We start from the raw sequence: 26,022 nt of genomic DNA, 5'->3' as shown, positions 1-26,022 counted from the left end.
ACAATGGGGCGCTCTGGTGGTGAAGAGGTCTAATGCTTTATTCAATCACTAAAACTATATAAAATTTTAAGCTCTAGAGTTGGAATATTATATATGTAATAAAGACCAGGCTGAGCATCTAACAGGTACAACGAGCTATGCTCAATGAATTGAAGTTAAGAGGGATCCTCAATGCTGTGACAAGTGCAATCTCAACTGGCTGGTCAAGACTTCAGCACAAGTGGTGGATGATTTGCAGAGAGCATAGCATGACTTCATATGCAAAACGGCTTTCACAATTACATCAATATTTGAAGCATTTAGCAGAGGCTTTTTTCCAGAAAAGAACGTGAATACATGCATGTCAGAGAAGGTGCTTGCTAGTTGGAAATTGCAAACAACTACATTGTGAGATGTGGGGGAGGTGAGTTGGTGTTGTTGGAAGAGTGTCTGCTAAAGTATACTAATGATCAGGGATGGAGTGGTGGTTTTACCAAAGATGTCATGGTGAATCCGATTACTTCTATGCAGCCATCATCATGCCTCTGAGGATCAAATTCATGGTGTTCACTAGGGTTTCCCCATGGTGTTGTACCAGCACAATACCTTCAAAACAAATCATTGTTGCTTATTAGTCAGTGAACTGTAGAAAGGACTTAGGAGGAGACTGCAGATGAAGTTGTAACAGTAACTGTTACCTAGGAATGTTGAGGAAGAGCAGACACTGCAGCTTTAGCTCCTGAACTTTACTAGTGAGGTCAGTGTCATCACACTAAACAAGTCAAAAACAAGCAAATAAGACACGTTACCTTTACAAGACAATAACTATTTCAAGAGCATTTCTTAATAAAAGAAAAATTGGCACTATGCCAAAGCTGTGAAGGAATGCAATATCAAATCAATATCAAATAACATCAAATCCATTTCTTAGAAAGCCACCCAGTAATGCTATTGAATCTTTCAAGCAGTGATGGAACTACCAAGGAATAATGCTTCACATAAACAAGGACATTTATAGACTACACATGCCCTAAGCCTATACCATAGCCTATCCATTAATGGCTTAACGATCAGTGATGTTGATGTATAGCCTGGCAGGATATGAAAAATGTCCTGCTGTGCTTCACTTACACTTTATGGAGAACTTTGGAAGTAATTGCAAAATAAATTATAGATGCTGTAAACCACATAGAAAAACAGGAAACCTAGCAGAACAGTTAGTAGCTCTCTAGCTTTCTAGCTAGCTGTAGGAGTAAAGTTAACTTCTGCATAAGTTCAGACACTGTTGGTCTAATTCTATATTTTGTTGATTGCATTTGTCCAAAAAAACAAACAAATTGTGAACGTTTGCATTATAATGCATTGTATTACTAAATAAGATGTAAGTAAGCTATCTTATAAACATTATATCAAGAAAAGTTGGGCCATTTTGTAAAATGCAATAGTAACAAAAATCTGTGATTTGTTGACCCTCTTGAATCTGTATTTAACTTATAAAAGTGCAATGAAAAATTTACATTTTTTTTTACTGAACAACATAAATGTATTTTGTAAATACAAACAGTACTTGTAGTAGTAGAACAATATAAAATACGCAATAAAACAGTCTAGAATCTCTTCACTACAGCTACCACAAATGGTCGTTTGTTTTTTATTTATCGAACATTTGTGTACTGGGGTGGACACTTGTCTTTACTACAACATTCTTTACTACATGATCATTCTTATTTAAGTTTTAGAAGGACAGTTTAAAAACGTATAAGGAAATCTCTACTTACCACCAATCTGATGTGTTTGGACAGGTCTTTGCCACTGCCACTTAGGAAGTCAGAGAAAGCCGTCTAGGACAAATTAGTAAAATAACTGAGTATGTAGAATACAGTTATACCAGAGAAATCTATAAGTCGTGGTAAAACACTCACCCCGGCATAGAAAATCTTGTTCCGAAGACGGCTATTGAATTTTTCAGGTTTGGCCTCTGCAAAAAGCATCAAATTGTTCAGGATATTTCTTCAAAACGGTTCAAAAACTAGAAACTAAATAAAAAAAACTCAAAACGCAAATAGAACAGATAATTAAAGCTGGTACACACCTCTAGATTCATGGAACTCTAAGGTCACATGCGCATCAAAACCCAAGCTAAAGTAGTTGTTGAATACATCAATAGGAAGCTATATTTACAAACAGAAAAAGGATTTGATTGGTCAGTTTGTTTCAGAACTGATATACTTTGTGCATTTAGGCAAGTTTTATCCTTTACTCTACCCAATCTGATAAGAAGTGGAATCAATTTATGTCAATGTTATTACATCAAGTACTACAAAACAAGTATTCTCTATCATGTTTTGTTAGTTGTTATGCTGAAAATAATAAGTATTAGGGATTAAGGCAAAGAAGCTTCCTAAACTTCTCAGTAAAATTATTCAACAACATGCGTCACACAAGATTTTACAAAGTGCTCTCCGATAAGTAATAATAAGGTAATAATACACTTAAAACAGCTGAAACAACAGTTACACTGTGAACAAAGAATGAGCAGCACTACAATAATTACTGATAAGACAACCTGGGCAAAAGACACAGCAAAGCACTGAACATATTGGACGACTTTTGAAAATGTTACATTCATGAAGTATATTAAAATTGCAAGTCCATTAAAGAGACCCTCATAAATTCTGCACAAACTAAAAAAATTAACCACAATGCTGCATAAAGCAAATTATTTCTTACTGTCAGTCTCAAAGATGCAACTGCTAACAACAGCTGTGCAAAAATACTAATATCAATAACAGTGTATGCAACAGAAAGTGCAACAGAAAGGTAAATGTGAAGTAGATATCTGCACTGGAAATACACTGATTTGCCAAAACATTGGGACCACCTGCCTCAAACTAAAATACTGTCAAAACCACTTTGATCAGTCGAGACTGGCACTTAGCTGACCTTGTCTGTCTGTTGTTCATCCTTCTCCTCCTCGCTGGCCTCTAGGTTTGGCTCCACACTCAGATTCCAGCGGTCCAACTGCACAATGTTCCCATCCTCCACATGTGACAAAATTTTAGACACCGGCTCATCTGTGTAGCCCTAAACAAAGAAACAAAGGAAACATGTGATTTGCCAGTGTGATAAGTCACAAATACTTGTGTACAGTTTAACCTTTAGCCAAAGATACATTCTACTACAATTGATAAGGACACATAATGATGGTATGGTCCTTAAGGATGCTAAGGATAACCACTAAAATACAAACCCCATTTCTAGAAAAGTTGGGACACTTTCAAAAATTGCAACAGAAATGAAAAACTGTGATTTGTCAAATCCCTTTTAAAAAACTTTTATTTAACTGATGAAATGTGACACAAAAAAGGAGGAACAGAGGCAAAAAAACAAAACAAGTAACACTGTTTTGGAACGACACCTGGGCTTTGGAGTACTTTGGAAAATCATTGTCACTTAACACAGTCTACCACTGCATCAAGAATTGCAACCTAAAATTGTATCATGCAAAGAGGAAGGCATATCTTAATTTCGCATAGAAAAGCTGAGAAGTTCTCTGGGCACAAAGCCATATGAGATGACCCAGTGATAAACATGCCTTTGTCCCAGCTTTTTGTGAAATTGTGCAGGCATTAAATTCTAGATTTGTTTATATTTAACTTATAGAATTAAACACTGAAACACTGAACACTTTTTTCCCCCATATTTATTGCATTTTTAGAAAGAGTTCCAACTTTTCTAGAAATGGGGTTTGTAATATAAGCAACCCAAAATCAACTAAGACAAGAAACACTAAGTTCTATGCATCTATGCATTTCAGACACATTTGGCAACCTGCACTTGCTGTTACATGCCAAATGATTTCAGAAACATATTAGAGCAATCTGGTTTCCTCACCCCTCCCCAGTTTAGTGTTCTGGCCAGGTCATTCCCCGTGCCAAGAGGGAGGACAGCAACAGCCGGCTGAGGAATTATCTGCAAGTCATCCAGCACAGACAGGATCCAGCCAACCTGCACATTCAGCAAACATTAAATTCTTCAGTGGCACTAATGTATACACTGAATGATATGCAGTGCCTTGAAAGAGTATTTAGCCCACTTAAGTGTTTTCTTTATTTGTCTTATGTTTTTAACCAGTATGCATTGTGTCAGAAAGGTCAAAGCTGTTGTGGTTATTGATTTATTTTTATTACATATATTCTATCAATTAATAATTTTTAGGATTTGACTTTCACTGCATACTTTCTTGGTCTTTAGCAACCCTTTGCCTACGTTTCCAGTGAACTCTGCTTGAACTCATGGGGTACACAGAACAAAGCAGCCAACAATATCGAACAGGGTATTGATTTACGATACATTGTTAAAAAGTCAAGGTTTGTAGAAGTTTTCACTGTTGACTCACTCTCAGTTAATTATGTATCCGGTGGCCTGAGCGGAACAAAAAACTTGGTGCAAACCAAATGTTGTATGGAATAGTGGTGGTGTTATGTTAATTTGTAACCAGTCACATTCTCTATCCTTCGTCTTTTAGTTTATGAATAATACATGTGCTTGTTTTTTTTATGAACTCATTCATCTGCTTGTCTGATTTTGTAGCAATCTGAGGTAACGTATGAAATTCAGCCATAACATTAAAACCACCTACTTGTTTTTACACTCACTGTCCATTTTATCAGCTCCACTTACCATATAGAAGCACTTTGTAGTTCTACAATTACTGACTGTAGTCCATTTGTTTCTCTGCATGCTTTTTTAGCCTGCTTTCACCCTGTTCTTCAATGGTCAGGACCCCCACAGGACAACTACAGAGCAGGTATTATTTGGGTGGTGGATCATTCTCAGCACTGCAGTGACACTGACATGGTGGTGGTGCGTTAGTGTGTGTTGTGCTGGTATGAGTGGATCAGACACAGCTGCGCTGCTGGAGTTTTTAAATATTAGACACTCCTACCTAGTTGGTCCACCTAGTAGATGTAAAAGTCAGAGACGATTGCTCATCTATTGTTGCTGTTGGAGTTGGTCATCTTCTAGACCTTCATCAGTGGTCACGCTGCCCACAGGATGCTGCCCACGGGGCCTTTGGCTAGATTTTTTTGGTTAGTGGACTATTCTCAGTCCAGTAGTGACAGTGAGGTGTTTAAAAACTCCAGCAGTGCTGCTGTGTCTGATCCACTCATACCAGCACAACACACACTAACACACCACCACCATGTCAGTGTCACTGCAGTGCTGAGAATGATCCAACACCCAAATAATACCTGCTCTGTGGTGGTCCTGTGGGGGTCCTGACCATTGAAGAACAGCATGAAAGGGGGCTAACAATGCATGAAGAGAAACAGATGGACTGCAGTCAGTAATTGTAGAACTACAAAGTGCTTCTATATGGTAAGTGGAGCTGCTAAAATGGACAGTGAGTGTAGAAACAAGGAGGTGGTTTTAATGTTATGGTTGATCGGTGTATATTGGTAAGAAAGGCCACCTGGGCTTGTGAGCACAAAAAGGTAACAATTAAAAATGAAGACTTGTGTAGGAAATCTGTGGATTAGACATTTTAATGACCATTTCAAAGATACCATTTTAAAGAGCCTCATAAGCTATTAAAAATACAGACAGAATGCCAAGGCCAGATTTTTCCTCCAAACTTTAACTAATTAGAGGGGATCTGGGTAAAATTGCTACTGTGAAACCAACTGTTACGTGAACAGCTGTAAAACCCTGAAGTGTCAGAAAGTCTCAGGGTCTGATGAAACTGAAGTGAAAGTTTACATGTGAGAAGTACACAAGGCATAAATCTAACAGTGCCAGGAAACACTTTCTGCACAGTAAAATATGATGACTATCATGTTAAGCAGCAGGGACTGGTAAAATTCTGATCAGGATTTATAGAGACACGAACAGTAAAATGATGTAAAACATTTTTTTCATCAGCCAGGAAGCTTAAACTGAGAAGGAAATCGGTCTTTTAACTATACAATTATCTAAAGCAACAAGGCAACAATGACATGGTTTTAAAAGAAGAAAAATTATGACCTTGAAAGGCATCCCTTAGCCTCATCAAAAATCTTTGACAAAATTTTGCTACAACTTTGCTACCCAGCTAACCTAACAAAATGTAATGAATTTTATGAAGAGGAACAGGCTGAAAGAGTTAAGACAACAAGAAGACTATAAATCATTAATGTGAAACAAGGTTGAAGAATAAATACTTTTTAAAGACACTGGACGCAATATCACCACTTTAATAGTCTTAACAAAGCATCTTAAATTGTTGCTGCTTAACAATGTACCTAGGTAATTATAAATACAGACACTTTACTGACCGTTCCATCTCCTCCACATACAAGGATACGCAAGTTTGGTACTTTACGGTACAATTCTAACCTTTAAAAGAGACAAAATTGAGAAGAAAAATAAGTATTTCCACAATTAAAATAAAATTTAATCACCGTATGAGCATCTGCATGGCAACATGAATTTAATTGGAATGACCAACATTTCAGTACATACCCCTCTTTAGGCCCTCCCTGAGAAAGATCAAAGACTTGTCGTGGATTTAGATACCACATGAAAGATCGAATGATCTTTGCACCCTAAGATGAATCAAACATGTTTATTAAAAGGTTAGTCGAACATTTATGACACATCTCTAGCTGAGAAACTTCTCTGGATCATACTGACCTGATTTCCACCACTTTTTGGATTCACGAACACAAGCAATGGCTTCATGAGCTGGGAGGGAATTGGCTTCACTATAAAGTGTTTCCATTTGCCATCCTAGCACAGGGATCAAGAACAGAGAGCTACTATTAGTCTAAACATGCTGAGCCGAGTACATTTCAACAGGATGTGTCTAGTGTTGTCTGAATTTAAATGAGTCACTCGGTTAATCCCAGTGTTATAAAGTGGGTTACCTCTGCCCCTTTCTTGCTGCCCCTGCCCTTCAGAGATGTCTTTTTCCTTCTTTTACTTGACCTCAGGGATGCCTAAATAGATTGAACAGGGTTTGAGATAGAATTTCAAACTATTTAAAAAACCTTTCCAATAAATAGAAGACTGTGTATCCTGGACTTCAAAACCTCTGGCCATGCAGTTAAAGCTTTACGATGCACCACTAGCTGATTTGGGTTCATTTGATGGATGGAAGTGTTTAAAGCTGTGGGATCAGTGCATAATGATGGCTGCTAAAGACTACCAGTCAAATGTTTGGATACACACTGTTACTGTTAAAGGGTTTTTTAATAACTTATAATTTATATTTTCTCAACCAGAATGTTTTACTTACCATCCAAAATGAGTTTTCACATATTTTGCTTACTTGTAAAATTATATTTTGTGTCCATGTGTGCATAGTTTAACTGATAGGAAATTCAACTCAGCAAATCTGACTAAATGAATGTTTTACGCTTTTCAATAATAGCCTGTTTACCAGCAGGGCTTTAATTGAAAAGACATCCTTTGATTGGCTAATTACAAACCCCATTTCCAGAAAGGTTGGGACATTTTGTAAATAAAACAAAGGTTATTTTGTCTTATTTAACCAACAAAAGTGGGAGTGTGTGCTGTGGTCAGATAAGTCCACGTTTCAGCTTGCTTTTGGGGTAAAATGGAAGTTGAGTTTTCTGTGCCAAAGACAAAAAGGACCATCCATACTGTTATCACAGAAGAGGTGATGGAACACAGAGGTAAACACGCCTATGTTCCAACTTGTTTGGAGTTAAGTTGCAGGAATCATATTCTAAACCTGTTTATATTTACAAAATACAATGAAATTCTGTAGAAATGTTTTCTTTGTACATTTGTCAAGAAAATTAAGGTTTAAGAGAATGAACACATTTCAACGCGTTTTACAAAATGTCCAAACTTTAAGAATCTGGCAATGTAAATCACTAAATAATGTTACACAGTTTGTCACCACTATCTTAATTTTACACATTCTGCTTGATCAATGGTTTGACAACTGCATAATACAATATTTAATATTTTTCTTTATGCATTATCTCCCTTTTTCGCCCCATTGCATCATTCTTCCTCTCCACCAATGCCGATCCCTGCTCTGATTGAGGAGAATGAAGCTAACCCACGCCCCCTCCGACACGTGGGCAGCAGCCGTATGAATCTTATCACCTACACTTTGACGAGTGCAGTGCAGCTCAGCTGCGTGTACAGAGGGACACACCCTAAGAGCTTTCTTTTTCTCATCTCTGTGCAGGCGCCATCAATCAGCCAGCAGAGGTCGTAATTGCACCAGTCATAAGAGAGACCCTATCTGGCTGAGATTCGATACGATGTATTCGAGATCCCAGCTCTGGTTCCAGCATGTGTTTTTACCGCTGCGCCACCTGAGCGGCCCCATAATACAATATTTTAATAATTACACAACATACCAAAAATCTGCACTGAATGCTGAGGCTGAGATGAAGCACTAGTTAGTTTTAAGGATGAAAATTACATATAAAAGTGTAGATCATCTGTACAATATGACAATTATTGACAGACATGAGCACAAGACTGCAGACGTTACAGAAAAGAGAACTTTTGGAGCAGTAAGTGTGTACCTGTGGTCTGCGCATTCTGATGATCCAGGTTGGAGGAACTATGACAGCAGCATGAGCCCCTAGACTGCAGGTCTCTTCTATTTGCAGTAGCATGAAGCACGTCACCTTATTGTGATACTGAAACCCAGATACAAAGCTTTATATACTTCAGCATGGTATTATTCTCATTGCCTGGAGTTTGGTCTGAAAGAACATGACTGCAAGGCAAGCCGTAGCCTAGTGGTTAAGGTACTGGACTAGTAATCAGAGGGTTGCTGGTTCAAGCCACACCACTACCAGATTGCAGCTGCTGGGTCCTTGAGCAAGGCCCTTAACCCGCAATTGCTCAGACTGTACACTGTGACTGTACTGTAAGTCGCTTTGGATAAAAGCGCTTGCTAAATGCCAAAAATGTAAATGTAAAATGTAAATGACTGCTTGCACAGAGAGTTTCAAGACTGTATAATCAACTGGAACACTAACAGTGCAGTAGATCTAATCACATAACAATTCTAGTTTCAAATCTAGTGCAAAATCTTTTACAAAGAATTAAGCACTTATAACAGTAAACTAATTCAAATGGTTGTGAATTAAGGTAAACCACAAATATTAAAAAACACTTAGATTAGCTGTCACCTTACCGCCAGTTTGCACCATGAGCAACTGATAGCCACTATATCTTTACTGTGGAAAAACTTCTGCTGGAAACCCTGATGAAAGACAAAATATTTAAACAGTATGATACAGTATTAAATAATAAGAAGAACACTGATCAGCCATAACATTAAACCACCTACTTGTTTCTACACTCACTGTTTATTTTATCAGCTCCACTTACCATGTAGAAGCACTTTGCAGTTCTACAATTACTGACTGTAGTCCATCTGTTTCTCTGCATAATTTCTTTACCTGCTACCCTGTTCTTCAATGGTCAGGACCCCCATAGGACCACCACAGAGCAGGTATTATTTGGGTGGTGGATCATTCTCAGCACTGCAGTGACACTGACATGGTGGTGGTGTGTTAGTGTGTGTTGTGCTGGTATGAGCAGATCAGACACAGCAGCGCTGCTGGAGTTTTTAAATACTGTGTCCACTCACTGTCCACTCTATTAGACACTCCTACGTGGTTGGTCCACCTTGTAGATGTAAAGTCAGAGACGATCACTCTTCTTTTGCTGCTGTTTGAGACCTTCATCAGTGGTCACAGGACGCTGCCCACGGGGTGCTGTTGGCTGGATTTTTTGGTTGGTGGACTATTCTCAGTCCAGCAGTGACAGTGAGGTGTTTAAAAACTCCAGCAGCATTGCTGTGTCTTATCCACTCATACCAGCACAACACACACTAACACACCACCACCATGTCAGTGTCACTGCAGTGCTGAGAATGACCCACCTGGTGGTCCTGACCATTGAAGAACAGCATAAGAGGGGGCTAACAAAGCATGCAGAGAAACAGATGGACTACAGTCAGTAATTGTAGAACTGCAAAGTGCTTCTACATGGTAAGTGGAGCTGATAAAATGGACAGTGAGTGTACAGTAGAAACAAGGAGGTGGTTTTAATGTTATGGCTGATGGTGTATGTATAGTAAACTACAACAAATGCTACAAAAACAGACAATATATTATCATTAAGCAAAAAACGTACATAAAACTATAGCACAATAAACACTACACTCAACAAAACTTGCACCTTTCATTCTAGATTAGTTCAGTTCTGAAAAACTTTAGAGCACCCACCCCAAAAAACAGGATTGTGTAGAATTGGGTCATTATGAACAAAATGGTTTGTCCTGTTCAAACAGGGTGGTGAACATGCAAATTAAAACCGATTGAACACATTTGCAAAATTTCTGCCCGTGCACAACATTCATTTGTCTGTATTACTAAGCACATTAATCTGCCTTTAATCATATTTCCATGCCTTGTAGCAATTTTTTTTACAGATATAAATGTCTATTTTACTTGGACACAAAAGTCATATTCACAGTGATGATAAACCCACCGTATTAACTTTTATTAACTTTCACCATATTAGCTTATTATTATTTTGTTATTAACGTTTATTAGTCGCTAGAAAATTCGTCCTGCATTGTTTTGCCATCAGAACAAATACAGTTGTAGCCTTGTCGTTAAGGTACTGGGCTAGTGATCAGAAGATTGCCGATTCTAGCCCTCAGCCAAGTTGCTTCTGTTGGGCTCCTGAGCATGGCCCTTAACCCTCAATTGCTTACATTGTATTCAGGCACAATGGTAAGTTGCTTTAAAAAAAGCATCTGTTTAATGATATACAGTGTATCACAAAAGTGAGTACACCCCTCACATTTCTGCAAATATTTTATTATACCTTTTCATGGGACAACACTATAGAAATAAAACTTGGATATAACTTAGAGTAGTCAGTGTACAACTTGTATAGCAGTGTAGATTTACTGTCTTCTGAAAATAACTCAACACACAGCCATTAATGTCTAAATGGCTGGCAACATAAGTGAGTACACCCCACAGTGAACATGTCCAAATTGTGCCCAAAGTGTCAATATTTTGTGTGACCACCATTATTATCCAGCACTGCCTTAACCCTCCTGGGCATGGAATTCACCAGAGCTGCACAGGTTGCTACTGGAATCCTCTTCCACTCCTCCATGATGACATCACGGAGCTGGTGGATGTTAGACACCTTGAACTCCTCCACCTTCCACTTGAGGATGCGCCACAGGTGCTCAATTGGGTTTAGTCCATCACCTTTACCTTCAGCTTCCTCAGCAAGGCAGTTGTCATCTTCGAGGTTGTGTTTGGGGTCGTTATCCTGTTGGAAATCCCCTCCCAGTTTTCGAAGGGAGGGGATCATGCTCTGTTTCAGAATGTCACAGTACATGTTGGAATTCATGTTTCCCTCAATGAACTGCAGCTCCCCAGTGCCAGCAACACTCATGCAGCCCAAGACCATGATGCTACCACCACCATGCTTGACTGTAGGCAAGATACAGTTGTCTTGGTACTTCTCACCAGGGCGCCGCCACACATGCTAGACACCATCTGAGCCAAACAAGTTTATCTTGGTCTCGTCAGACCTCAGGGCATTCCAGTAATCCCTGTTCTTGGACTGCTTGTCTTCAGCAAACTGTTTGCGGGCTTTCTTGTGCGTCAGCTTCCTTCTGGGATGACGACCATGCAGACCGAGTTCATGCAGTGTGCGGCGTATGGTCTGAGCACTGACAGGCTGACCTCCCACGTCTTCAACCTCTGCAGCAATGCTGGCAGCACTCATGTGTCTATTTTTTAAAGCCAACCTCTGGATATGACGCCGAACACGTGGACTCAACTTCTTTGGTCGACCCTGGCGAAGCCTGTTCCGAGTGGAACCTGTCCTGGAAAACCGCTGTATGACCTTGGCCACCATGCTGTAGCTCAGTTTCAGGGTGTTAGCAATCTTCTTATAGCCCAGGCCATCTTTGTGGAGAGCAACAATTCTATTTCTCACATCCTCAGAGAGTTCTTTGCCATGAGGTGCCATGTTTGCCAATGTAAATGTAAATGTAAATGTTGAATATCCAGTGGCCAGTATGAGAGAATTGTACCCAAAACACCAAATTTAACAGCCCTGCTCCCCATTTACACCTGGGACCTTGACACATGACACCAGAGAGGGACAACGACACATTTGGGCACAATTTGGACATGTTCACTGTGGGGTGTACTCACTTATGTTGCCAGCTATTTAGACATTAATGGCTGTGTGTTGAGTTATTTTCAGAAGACAGTAAATCTACACTGCTATACAAGTTGTACACTGACTACTCTAAGTTATATCCAAGTTTCATGTCTATAGTGTTGTCCCATGAAAAGATATAATGAAATATTTGCAGAAATGTGAGGGGTGTACTCACTTTTGTGATACACTGTATATGTTAATGTTTCGGATGCCAAACTAAAAAAAAAATTATTAATTAATTAAACAATGTATAAAATTAATTAAAATTCTCAACATGAGAGAAAAACACAAAAATAAAAAAACTAAAATAATTGATTCATTTAAAGATTTCTATTTTTATTCCTTTTTAATGTTAAGACACAACTAAATTGAACTACACTTTATAGGCAAAAGTATTGGGTCTTCTTATTATTAAATTTGTGTTTCAGCTATAACAATTGCTAACAGGTATAATATAACAGGTTATATAAACAAAATTATATGCTTCCATTTTTGCAGAAACAGATTTAGGAAGGCCCCTTTCCTGGTCCTGCATTACTGTGCAAGGTCTATAAAGACATGAAGAAAAGCTTGGCTTAAAGAAACTCCAGTGGCCTACACAGATTCCTGACCTTAGCCTTACTGAACAGCTGAACATCAATTGAGGCTTTAACGATCATTATTATTACCTAGCCATACAAATTCCTGTGTGACTAAATTTAGACACAATTTAAAGTCTTGTGAGAAGCCCCAGAAGAGTAGCTGAGATCAGTGTATTTTAATACCATTTGTTTTTCAAATGGAATGTCCAGCAAGCTTATGGTCAGATGTCCAAATACTTTTGGCCATTTATCGTATCTTACATTATGCTTCAATGTCTTGAATACTGGCAGATAAAATACCTTTCCACATTGCTTGCACTTCCCATCCTGACGTCTCCTGTGGACCCAGTGATGCCTTACAGTATAAGGCTGAAAAAACACAATATGTCATGTCAGTACTCAACAAGACAAATCTTAAAGCTCTACTATGATTTAAAAATTCACAAACTAGAAACAAGGCTCAGACTTACATCTCGCACATTTTTCATCCCTGGATCTCTAAATGATGGCTTACACCTGAAATTAATCTGCAGAGAACAGTAAACACTTGTAGAAAAATGCCCTGTGTGCTGGACAGTAAGTGAATAAAGAATCATGGTATACATAACATAGTTTTAAGCTTGTACCTTTTCTAGCTGCTCCATGCATGTTGTGTGGACAGCTATTTTGCAGGCCGCACATTTATAGCGGGGCAGTGACTTTTGCTGTTGAATGGAAAAACGTGGTTAGACACAGCTGATATATGGTGCAGAGATTACTAATGCCTTCTACAAGTCATGTGCTCAAATTTTCAAATCAGAACTGTAATTTCTGAATTTATTTGGACTACCTAATCCAAAATGCATGTTTTTATTGATAGAAAAGCACTTTGCTAGTTAAACTTTACATTCAAAAAATGAGAAGTGAACAAAGAGAAAGAGTAGCATATGTACTCAGCAGATGGCTCACCAGTGATTTGGCATAGCAATGCATTTCTCCAACATAGCAGAAATCTCCTGAAAGGCTGGTCTCAAACCAGACATGTTGTCCACAATGAGCACTCTCCTGTGGGGTATAGTAAAACCAATAAGTAAAAAACTATGTTTATCAGCGATACTGAGCATGCCATGCTACATGGTTAATTAGTGTGTCTGTAGGTATCCTGAAGTTAAAGTTCATGCTGTTTAAAAATGCTCAATAATATTTAGTTGTTCGAACTATTGCTATTAAGTCTAAGGGTGCATTCACCGCTCACTGCGAGCCATAGCACAAACTGCTGCTTTGCTCAGTGTTTAGCTTGAGCGGTGCGGTAAAATGTCATCAAAGTGTAAATGTGAGACGAATCTGCATTTGTGTGAAATAATTGTCATATTCACTCTGAAAGCGTCCACATATATTTGTTTAGCAGTTTTTTCCTCCTGTTTCACTTTTAAACTTGTGTTATATCTCAGGGTGCTGAGAAATGGTGAGAATCAGCTTTTCTGGGACAGTCTAAAACACTTATCGTTAAAAAAAGCTTAATGTGGTTTAAATGTACTAAAAAAACAACATAGGAACATGAAACCTCTCTTAAGTATTACTGCTCATAGGTTCTCTCCATTAATTAAATTCCTCACTTGTTGTTTTAATACAATTGTTGTACAATTGTGGCATAGCCAAAAATTGGCATAGCCAGTGCAAAAGCGGTTTTGTCACTTCTCATGTGAATGCGTCCTAAGTCTTCATTAGTACGTTTGTAAACAAAATAGTGGCACTTCCTTCAAATGCACGAAATATTCATTATCACACCAGTTACTCTCCGAAGTGTCTGCTCACAAATGCTGGGTTTGTGGTTCTTACTCTCATTTTGAGAGAGAAAGCAGGTTGGAATATAAGATTTACCTCACTTAATTAATGCTTAAAGCTATTAAAGGTTTATTTCATTGTAATAAACTGCTTCATCCTGGTCAATATCATGGCAAGTCCGTTTCCACCAGGAAACTTTGTGCACAAGGCAATACCCTGGACAGGGCACCAATTTATCACAGGGCTTCTGCCAGCAGTTATTCGTGCAGTAATATGGGGTGGCTGAATTGTGCTCCTTTATATGTGCATTTATTTTATTTCTTTTGATTGCTGCCATATATTTGGGTCACCACAGTAAAGCTGGTCTGCATACCAGACTTGGCACAATGTTTACCTCTCACTGGCTTTGCTGATTCAGCCAACCCCAACCCCCTCTTCCCCCGGAAATTAGCCAATCATGTCTGTGCGATTCGAAACCAAGATTCCTACAACTGTGTCACCCAAGCACCTGTTTTGTTTACATGTCCACAATATGTAATAATTAAAATATGCATAATAAATCCACCATACAGAATTAAGGCTATTAAGGTATGTTCCAATATCAGTGTGACAAAAATGTTGGCAAATTTTTCTCCTTTTTGGTGTGAAATACGCCTACAGAAAACATTGACTAAAGTTATTGTTCTTGAATGTGCTTCTACATACTGCATGTATGTAGCATGTTCCACCTGGTCCCTGAGTGTTGGTTTACTATTTGGAAAAAATGACTACAAATGAACATCTGTTGTTCATTAGTTGAACATCTGTTTTCTGTTTTACTCTTGTCTTCTTGCTTAAAAGTGTGACACTTTTAAACTGGTTGGAAAAACTGTACCAATACATAGTATGTAACACTCTGTGAGAGTTAATCCTATTAACCAGTTAACATAATCGGTTAAGCTTTACAGAACTTAGTTTTTTTGATAAAATCTGCTAATAGCTACCAATCAGCAGATAATGAATACACAGCCCTCATCAGATATGCCAGCATGTCATTTCTCATATTATACTTGCAACCTGTAAAAGAGACTTACAGTCCAGTCGACAGTTTGGGAGATCTCCTGGTTAGCTTCTGATTTAGCTGATGCCAAAGTACTGGACTGAGTTCCCAGTTGCTGAACACCTGACTTGGCAATAGTTTTCCTGGAACAACACAAATACATGTTGTGAGACTATTAAATTGATGATGGCACAGATAACTTGGGCTGCACATATTTCTTATAAAAAGCAGTAAAACATATGGACAGTGCAGAAATGTTCAAATAAATGTCAAACAGGAAATAGCATATTGAATACAGTGGACAGAGAATATACAAATTCTATATCTGAAAAACCTCAACATTTTGTAAATGCAATAAAAACAAGAATCTGTCATTTGTTTATTCTCTTGAACCCTAAATTAACTGATAAAAGTAGAAAGAAAAGACCGTAAATGCTTCAGCTGACCAACTTGATTGTATTCAACAGGTGAGGGTATCATGGTTGGATATAAAAGAAGGATCCATCAAAGGATCTCTGAAGGTAAAGACGTGTCATGGCTCATTCTTGTGTGTCACTCTGCAATAAAATCATTTCTTAACGCAAAATTGCAAATTATTAAATTATTTAGCAAATATAAATTTCATTGAATAATATGGTAATTGTTTTAGCATCTACCGTATGATAATGTAAAAAGATTCAGGGAGTCCAGAGATATCTTAGCCCGTGTTTGGCAAGATCGTAAAACACTGTAAATATGCCTAATCATCGAGCCCTTAGATGGCATTGCATGAAAAACCATCATGCTACTATGATAAATATATCCCTATGGTTCAGGAATAAGTTGGAAATCTATTGTCACCTAACACAGTCCACTGCTGCATTAAAAATGCAACCTGAAACTGAATATATACAAACCACCTCCTTGTTTCTATACTCACTGTGCATTTTATCAGCTCCACTTACCACATAGATTAACTTTGTAGTTCTACAATCCTTCAATGGTCAGGACTCTCCCAGGACCACCACAGAGCAGGTATTAGAGCAGTTATTATTTAGGTGGTGGATCATTCTCAGCACTGCAGTGACACTAACATGGTGGTGATGTGTTAGTGTGTGTTGTGCTGGTATGAGTGGATAGAACACAGCAGTGCTGCTGGAGTTTTTAAACACCTCACTGTCACTGCCCTACTGAGAATAGTCCACCAACCAAAAATAGATCCAGCCACTGATGAAGGTCTAGAAGATGACCAACTCAAACAGCAGCAATAGATGACCGATCATCTCTGACTTTACATCTACAAGGTGGACCAACTAGATAGGAGTGTCTAATAGAGTGGACAGTGAGTGGACACGGTATTTAAAAACTCCAGCAGTGCTGCTGTGTCTGATCCACTCATACCAGCACAACACACACTAACACACCACCACCATGTCATGGTCCTTGCGTTGCTGAGAATCATCCACCACCTAAATAATACCTGCTCTGTGGTGGTCCTGACCATTAAATAACAGGGTGAAAGCAGGCTAAAACAGTATGTAGAGAAACAGATGGACTACAGTCAGTAATTGTAGAACTACAAAGTGCTTCTATATGGTAAGTGGAGCTGATAAAATGGACAGTGAGTGTAGAAACAAGGAGATGGTTTTAATGTTATGGCTTGATCAGGGTATATATTTATGTTTCAGGAATACTTTGGAAAATTATTGTCACTCAACACAGTCGACTGCTGCATCAAGATATATATATATATATTATATATATAAGGGCTGTCGAAGTTAACGCGATAATAACGCATTAACGCAATCTCAATTTAACGCGATTTTAAAAAATAGTGCCGTTAACGCAAATTCTATTTGGCCCTGCGAGTCATCCGTAGTTCATGTTGACACTTGACCGTGCACGGCATCTCTCATTAAGACAGCGTTTCTCAAAGTGTGGGGCGCAGAGGCATGACGGGGGGGCGTGTCTGACTGGTAGAACCAACGTTTTAATGTCAGATTTGCCACCGTTTGTTTCATTTACGGTTTGTTAACATAATGTAACCAAGCGTCGTAGTGATGCACTTGCTTAATAAAGAAATAAATACACGGTATATTCACAAATTGTCGGGAGCAGAACACTTTATTAACTTCTTCTGTTACGGTACCGAATAGCGGACAGCTAGAGTCTGTTACAATAACTACGCCTTATCCCACCTAAAGCACCGCTGATCTACAATGTTTGCTGATGGAGAAATTTTAACCAACAATCTGACATATATACGAAATCAAGGGTCTCTGCTGGATAGTATTACTGCCTAGTATGTGAGTGAATAAAACTCCCTTACAGTTTTCTCTTGTCCCAGCAGTTTTTAACATAAGTACATTTAGCATAAAATGTGTTCACCATTTTAATTGTAACATTTCACTTAAAAATCCTTGTTTTCTATAACATTTACACAGATTTTTTTTTATGCGATTAATCGCGATTAACTATATGCAATTCTGAGATTTTTAATCATTTGACAGCCCTAATATATACAGTATATATATACAGGGGTTGGACAAAATAACTGAAACACCTGTCATTTTAGTGTGGGAGGTTTCATGGCTAAATTGGACCAGTCTGGTGGCCAATCTTCATTAATTGCACATTGCACCAGTAAGAGCAGAGTGTGAAGGTTCAATTAGCAGGGTAAGAGCACAGTTTTGCTCAAAATATTGCAATGCACACAACATTATGGGTGACATACCAGAGTTCAAAAGAGGACAAATTGTTGGTGCACGTCTTGCTGGCGCATCTGTGACCAAGACAGCAAGTCTTTGTGATGTATCAAGAGCCACGGTATCCAGGGTAATGTCAGCATACCACCAAGAAGGACAAACCACATCCAACAGGATTAACTGTGGATGCAAGAGGAAGCTGTCTGAAAGGGATGTTCGGGTGCTAACCCGGATTGTATCCAAAAAACATAAAACCACGGCTGCCCAAATCACGGCAGAATTAAATGTGCACCTCAACTCTCCTGTTTCCACCAGAACTGTCCGTCGGGAGCTCCACAGGGTCAATATACACGGCCGGGCTGCTATAGCCAAACCTTTGGTCACTCGTGCCAATGCCAAACGTCGGTTTCAATGGTGCAAGGAGCGCAAATCTTGGGCTGTGGACAATGTGAAACATGTATTGTTCTCTGATGAGTCCACCTTTACTGTTTTCCCCACATCCGGGAGAGTTACGGTGTGGAGAAGCCCCAAAGAAGCGTACCACCCAGACTGTTGCATGCCCAGAGTGAAGCATGGGGGTGGATCAGTGATGGTTTGGGCTGCCATATCATGGCATTCCCTTGGCCCAATACTTGTGCTAGATGGGCGCGTCACTGCCAAGGACTACCGAACCATTCTGGAGGACCATGTGCATTCAATGGCGGTGCCGTGTATCAGGATGACAATGCACCAATACACACAGCAAGACTGGTGAAAGATTGGTTTGATGAACATGAAAGTGAAGTTGAACATCTCCCATGGCCTGCACAGTCACCAGATCTAAATATTATTGAGCCACTTTGGGGTGTTTTGGAGAAGCGAGTCAGGAAACGTTTTACTCCACCAGCATCACGTAGTGACCTGGCCACTATCCTGCAAGAAGAATGGCTTAAAATCCCTCTGACCACTGTGCAGGACTTGTATATGTCATTTCCAAGACGAATTGATGCTGTATTGGCTGCAAAAGGAGGCCCTACACCATACTAATAATTTATTGTGGTCTAAAACCAGGTGTTTCAGTTATTTTGTCCAACCCCTGTATATACTGGCACTATTAACCTCACCTGGTTGATGGCACTTCACAAAGTTGCCAGGTAGGGGGATTTTCCAGCCAAATGTATTTACGTGAGGATACTTTCTTTATTTGTATTATTCATTTATTTATATAATGCTGGATTTGTTTTACACAATAAGCATTATTTGGCATAGTTTGTACCTACCTCAGAAATAAAGGGGCATTCATTATTTAGATAAATAAAAGATATTTATAGATACAGTATTTTTTTTTTTTTTAAAGAGAAATAATAAGAGGAAACTTTGTCATAAATTGTCTTTAATTTTATTTTGTTTAAAAACAATTAGGTAAAAACGTATTGTGAACCCAGTATCGTTACATCCCTAGTCATTATTACTGTCTTTACAAAATGTAGTCTTTTTTTATCCTAACAAGTTTGTTCTTAGTTAACACACCCATCTCTCTCTTTCTTTCTTTCTTTCTCTCTTTCTCTCTTTATCTCACACACACACACAAGCCAGCAACCATTATTACACATGAAAGTCTTTAAGGGGCTTTAAAAATACGAGGCTCATATTTTTGCTTCCTGTTTACAATTAAAACTTTGCCCACTGTGACCTTTGTTTCCAATTCCTGTTGTGTGAATTTGTGAAGCTTAGCAACCTGAGGAAGGGTTGCCCACTGGCTGATGGCTCTGATTAGTAATGGCGCTTTGCAGTTCTACTAGAGACGCTAATGAGCCAGCGTCATGGAGTTCAGATCCGCAGGCAGGATATTTGAAGGTCAACACTGAGTGGGGAAAAAGATTTATGTCTAGCAAATATTTTTTAACATGAGGAAGCTTTAATTAGTTAGATTTTTAAGCAGAGTGGAGTACTTCTTATAGGATTTGTTTCATGAATATTAAATACTACTTAATATATACTTAATATATACTTAATATATACACATAATTAATATATATTTAATAACTATTTAAATCAGAATGATTTTATATACATATACCTTCCCCAGAAAGCATGTTTTTCTCTTGTATATTTACTTTAAAATAAAATTAAAGTGTGCTTTGTGTTTAATAAATATACAGTGTCGACTACACAGAGTCTGTACTTCACTTTTAGCAAATGTCACATGCACATTTAATATACTAATTTTAAGACTTCAAGACCCAGCAAAAAAAACCAAAAACCTCACAGATACCCTGCTTTGTTGACTCAGACCTACAATTTGAATTAGAAGGATGGCAAGCCATGCCACATCTCCATCAATTTTGACACTGATCGCACTGCTTGTGTTACACCAGTGGTCCCCAACCACCGGGCGGGTCATTTATTACAGAATTTATTAAAGAATACATAATTAGAAATCACTATGAGCAATTACATTTCCAATACTCTTGGGGTGTTAGTGTCTCTAATCACCGCTAGGTGGGAGCAGCATCTCGAAAAAAGCTCAGGGTTCCAAATGATTTTCCATCCTATAGTTCTTCCATTTTAAATCCTCCCGCCTCCGCCGGTCCATGAAATTATGTCTTATATGAAACCGGTCCGTGCTGCAAAAAAGTTTGGGAAGCGCTGTGTTAGACTGTGCCAAATAATGTCTACAATAATATGACACATTTCATCTAAATATGGGATTTCTTTATGCAAGAAGAAAGGTCAATGCAAAACATGCTTTTCCCCTAAAATAATTTAATTAATGCTAATCGTACACTTAGACCTAGTGTAAGTATGTATGGCACAGTTGCGCAGGTAGGATGACTTGTAGGAGGTACATGGAGGTTTTAATTTGATCAGTGGAGGTACTTAGGCTAAAAAGACCACTGAGAACTACTGATTTAGATAAGAGGAAAGACTAAAGGGCAGTTGTAGCCTGGTGGTTAAGGTACTGAACTAGTAATCAAAAGGTCACTGGTTCAAGCCCCAGCACTGCCAGGTTGCCACTGTTGGGCCCTTGAGTAAGGCCCTTAACCCTTAATTGCTTAGACAGTATACTGTCGCAGTACTGTAAGTCGCTTTGGATAAAAGCATCTGCTAAATGCTGAAAATGTAAATGAAAGTAAAGGTTTTACATACGAGAGGAAGCCATTCCATGACTCCAGTGTGGGGTCATAATGAGCCCCTGTTAGTGGGCTAAAGGAAGAGTGTGCCTTCCAGCAGGTAGAGTTTCTGCGACTGGGTAGCGGTTGACCTCTCCCTGGCCAAGGGCTGCCAGCCTTGGAGATGGTCGAAACACGTCTGCAGCGCCTCCTCTGGCCACTGCGCCCAAAGCGACAGTGTGAGCCGCTTTCGGCATGTCCTAGGTATGAAGAGTTTCTTCTGAGACAACGAGGAACACGGATAAGCGTATGAGCCTGTACTCGCTCGACAACCACACTGAGAGGCAGGCAGTTCTGTTTGCACAAAACCGATGAGTTTCTAAACTCCTGTTCTGCTTCCGTAAGATCCTCTTCACAAGGCTCTGAGGACTGGTCATTGTCTGAGTCAGCGGTAGAGCTTTGGCTATTACTGTCGCTGTCCCCTTCTGAGAACAGCGGGTCTGAGCAGATGTGGGACATGCTTCCCTTACACTCCACCTGTTCAACAACAGGGTCCTGGACATCTTCATCCTCTTCTGTCATCTGGATAACACTAGCCAGCAGCATGGAAGGGCCTAGAAGGTGTGTGTCAATGTTACGCAACCTGCTTGCTCTTTTGCGTCGCACAGCAAAACGTGGATTTGCACCCAGTGTGGTGGTGCTGGAGCGCCGCCTTGCATTACTGCTTTTGGCTGATCGGCCACTAGCTGCAAGATGCCAGGTTGGCAATGGCTGAAGAACGCTGGATCTTCTGCGCTGGGCCAGCGAAGCTGAGGCAAATCCTGCACTTGACCGCCTGCGTGCACGGCTCGCTGGTACAGCAATGCTGGGCCTCCTGGTTCGACAGTGCTCGGATCCCTCATCGCTTGGCCTAGCAAGACCTGCATCCTTTCTCCTAAAATGACGTCGGAAAAATGTATCCATGCTGACCAAGGGACTTGCTTTTTAAAACTTCTTTGAGGCTGTTGGTGTAAAATATACTAAGTCAGCATTGAAATCAGTGAAGCCATAGAGTCAAGTATCTGCTTTAAGTACAATCCTAGCCCAGGATACATTTTTACAATAAGATCAGCTTTTGAGCTTTAGCACTACATGCTACCACCAAATAAATGCTTTGCTTTCTCTTCATTACACAGAAAGTAATCGTTTTACATTTGTATCCAGCGTAAGAATTTAGTGTCACAAGGCCATAACAGTTCATGGTTGTATCAACTGCTCTGAACTTTCTAGTCTCAGGTGTCACCAAGTGTTCAACCACATAACATTGGTTTGTATAGCCCTAATAACGTCATTCAGTGACTCGAGGAAACGACCTGGTGTTCACCCTCTGATTATGAGTCTTTCGCTCAGAGATTGCCAGAGCAAATTAAAAAGGTGCTCTGACCCTTTACTAATAGCTGCCTGTGCTAATTATAGTGACTTAGCCTTTCTCAATCTCATTTAGAGGCAGAGAGCAGATGGTCAGTTTCATTTAAAGTTATTAAAGCTTGTAGACATAACACTCAAGTCAAACAGTGAGGTCTGTTTGCAAGTTGTATTGCTTGATTTGCCTGAAGTACGAGCTTTATCACAGTGTTAAAACTTAACTTTTAATTGTGTACTAAATTTATCAACTACGAGTTGGCTGCTAGCCACGTTTGAGGGTGTGTGTGTTAGGTACAGCCCTCCTTGGTCATGGTCGGGGTCTGCAGCAGTAGAAGAGATACAACTGTGGAATTGGATATGACTAGGTCAGGAATAAAGGGAAAAATACATAAACAAAATTTGAATAAATAAAGAACTGGCTTGTCTAAATAGAGAATGCTTGGTCAGATGCTGGACTATTTTATAATGATGCCAAAGAGGGCACAGGAACAAATGTCAATGGGGGGTGGGGGTAAAAGGGGGCTTTGACCCCCACCCCCCATTGACATTTGTTCCTGTGCCCTCTTTGGCATCATTGTATTTAAATAACCTTTATGTATCTAAATAAAAAAAACTTAACCTCTATTATGTTTTATTAATGTCTCAGTAGTTTAGTGCATTAGTAAGGTAGTAAATGTAATAATTTACATTTTTATTTCATTATTAGCATAGAAACGTCAATTTCTGTTCATTTAACTCCTTACTTCTAATATAACTCTTATATTACCCCATAATTATGCAACATTGTTTCCAATGCATTGATCACATCTGGCAGCTCTCATAGTGTCCTGATAGTCACATTAGTATAATTTAATTTATTCCCTTTACCTTGACTATCTCTTGTTCAGCAAAATCACTCTAACTCTTAAACAAGTCTTGATATGTTTATAGGTCTGACAAAACACTTGCATATATCAATGTATATTATAGACATGCTAAGATGAGAATAAGTTTAAGCTTAAAAAGGTCTAACATCCATCCTTCAATTATACACCAGCACTCCTAAGCAGCAGGTGTATGACTAACAAACAAAAATCTCTAGCTTTCAAGTCTTCAACAGGCTAAAACTCCAATGCAAACGGTATCACACAGTAAAGTGAGGAGAAAAGTATAAGCTCATGACCTGGCAGATGCAGCTCTTCTCTAGCAGTCCTGCAACACGATGAACTCAGAGAAATAGAAAGGGAACAAGAACGAGAGAAACAAATGATCAGGTGAAGATGGAGAGGAGGCGCTATGAAGCACTGAGACAAACAAGGCTCATCGATTGGCTGTCCAGAAACCAGCAGGAGTGCACCAGCGACCTAAGCCTGTGGTTTGAAATAATGAGTGATTACCAGATCAAGCCACACACTGTACTTGTGTGAAAGATACACAACACAAACACCATAGTAACAGCCACCTGTCAAAACCCCCTTTGGTTTGATACTTAATTGGCTTGGTTTATTAGAATTATTAAAATACGTAGGCAGCACCACCAGCCTTAACTGGAAGATTAACTGGAAGTCTAAATTTATGTTGACTTCACACTCATTTCATTTCTACATCATATCAACATAATTTGGCAAAATCTGTGCAACTTTTAAATACCATTAATGGTTTACAGTTTTTTTCTAAACTAGAGTCTTATATTTGTAATTCTAAGCATAATTGTCTTTACATTTTCTGGCATTTTTAATGAACAAAATTGGGGTAGTCACACATCCCTACAAATCTTGACCAAATTTGACCATCCAAAATGACAGCCAATAATCTTTCCTATAATTTAAAGGAATGTTACTAGTGTATTTCTGCCGAAATTACATAATACACTTTTATATAAACAAAGCTTAGACTACATTGTAAATGTGTTGTGTAATTAGTAGGTTGGTTTTGGCCTAAAAGCACAGAAGTAGCTCAAGTAACTCAACTGCTTAATTCGGTAACTAATGTGACTACAAAAATGAAGTAAAATCCATTAGTTGGCATAGTTACAGGGAAAATCAGATTACTGTAATCCAGTTTGTTCATCTGTGTTACTGGGTTAACAGGCAGATGTGCACTGTAGCCTCCTAAAGTCAGTCCAGTATGAAGCTACCATTCAGCCATTGTCAACACTACTCGTCATTAGATGAAAAGATGCGGCCAAGCCACTCCAATGCCACCACAATGCTGTTCATTTCCACTTCAAGGCCCTTCAACTCCTGCATTATGGATCAGTAGGGATAAATCAGAGCAAGGCCTAATAAAAAAGATGCATGCTAATTTATCAGCACAAATTGTTAATCAGTGCTACCCAGTCGCTGTCTGTTTATTACAGACCTCACTAAAAACTAGTGTGTCAATATAATCCACTTGATTAGTTTCTCATTCTCGACAACACTTCCGCTTCTGACAGACGTACCACTGCGTACAAAGCACAACAGCACATACGGAAATAATTACCACTCTTTAATGGGGAAGAATGCTAGTGCTTTCTTTGGCTGTTACCATGGAGTGGGACCTGGCAACCAAACCAGCTCATGGCTTTTTGTACTGGGAGACTGAAGTGAAGTTTTTACATTGATTTCATTGCTACAATTGTATTGGTAAGGTTCTTGTGTTTGAGTAAAGCATTATACAGCAGGTACGTTGGGAGTCCACAAGTCCGTCTACTAATGTGTAATGGTACATTATTGTAATGGCAAGATAAGGAATTCTATATATACAGTCCCCTCAAGAATTATTGGCACCTCTGATAAAGATGAGTAAATTAGGTTATAAGAAAAATCCCATTTTGGTGAATAAGCACTTGTTTAGAAAATCACATGAACTAAAGTTAATGGAAGGTCAAGAAATTCTTAAAAACAAAATGTAACTGAAGCATTCCTTTCATTTATATTGTATACACAAGTTGATTACAGTGTCTAGGAACTTGCATCATATGAATGTGACTCGGGGCAAATCTAGGGCAAATTAAATGTCTTATCCTTCAGATTTACAGGTGTACAGTACAATAAAAATTCACATTCCACATATTCCAGCTTGTTTAAAAGCTGGGGTCAGAGGACATGGTTGGCCATTGTATGGTACCCCTAGAGCCAAGACGATTAAGGTTAGTAAAAACCTTCCGATTTATAGCCCAAAGCTCCATCCTCTAGGTTACCATGGTCCCACTTAGCTCAAAAAAGAGATGGGCTTTTTGCTCATCTTTGCCAGGGGTGTCAATAATTGTG

The 26,022-nt window shown here is 39.0% G+C and overlaps 1 protein-coding gene across 1 annotated transcript in view; it reads right to left on the bottom strand.

The window, feature by feature from the left end:
* The window catches only part of dgkzb (diacylglycerol kinase, zeta b), a 29,742-nt gene extending 7,381 nt beyond the window's left edge, over positions 1-22,361 (bottom strand). Inside the window, exons 1-19 of the mRNA XM_063003358.1 lie at positions 21,423-22,361; positions 15,644-15,752; positions 13,755-13,850; positions 13,433-13,510; positions 13,277-13,333; positions 13,107-13,175; positions 9,152-9,220; positions 8,532-8,648; positions 6,888-6,959; positions 6,655-6,750; positions 6,484-6,566; positions 6,297-6,357; positions 3,874-3,987; positions 2,923-3,063; positions 2,072-2,150; positions 1,902-1,957; positions 1,758-1,820; positions 678-751; positions 474-585 (exon numbers count right to left, since the gene is read on the bottom strand). Coding sequence (XP_062859428.1) covers positions 474-585; positions 678-751; positions 1,758-1,820; positions 1,902-1,957; positions 2,072-2,150; positions 2,923-3,063; positions 3,874-3,987; positions 6,297-6,357; positions 6,484-6,566; positions 6,655-6,750; positions 6,888-6,959; positions 8,532-8,648; positions 9,152-9,220; positions 13,107-13,175; positions 13,277-13,333; positions 13,433-13,510; positions 13,755-13,850; positions 15,644-15,752; positions 21,423-22,348 — 2,472 coding nt within the window. The 5' untranslated portion in view covers positions 22,349-22,361. The remainder of the gene's footprint in view (positions 1-473; positions 586-677; positions 752-1,757; positions 1,821-1,901; positions 1,958-2,071; positions 2,151-2,922; positions 3,064-3,873; positions 3,988-6,296; positions 6,358-6,483; positions 6,567-6,654; positions 6,751-6,887; positions 6,960-8,531; positions 8,649-9,151; positions 9,221-13,106; positions 13,176-13,276; positions 13,334-13,432; positions 13,511-13,754; positions 13,851-15,643; positions 15,753-21,422) is intronic.
* Positions 22,362-26,022: the final 3,661 nt, after the last annotated feature.

Source organism: Trichomycterus rosablanca, chromosome 1 (assembly GCF_030014385.1).
Source record: "Trichomycterus rosablanca isolate fTriRos1 chromosome 1, fTriRos1.hap1, whole genome shotgun sequence".
Lineage (NCBI taxonomy): Eukaryota > Metazoa > Chordata > Actinopteri > Siluriformes > Trichomycteridae > Trichomycterus > Trichomycterus rosablanca.
Note: the sequence above shows the minus strand (reverse complement) of the source record. Positions and strands in the feature narration are given on the sequence as shown.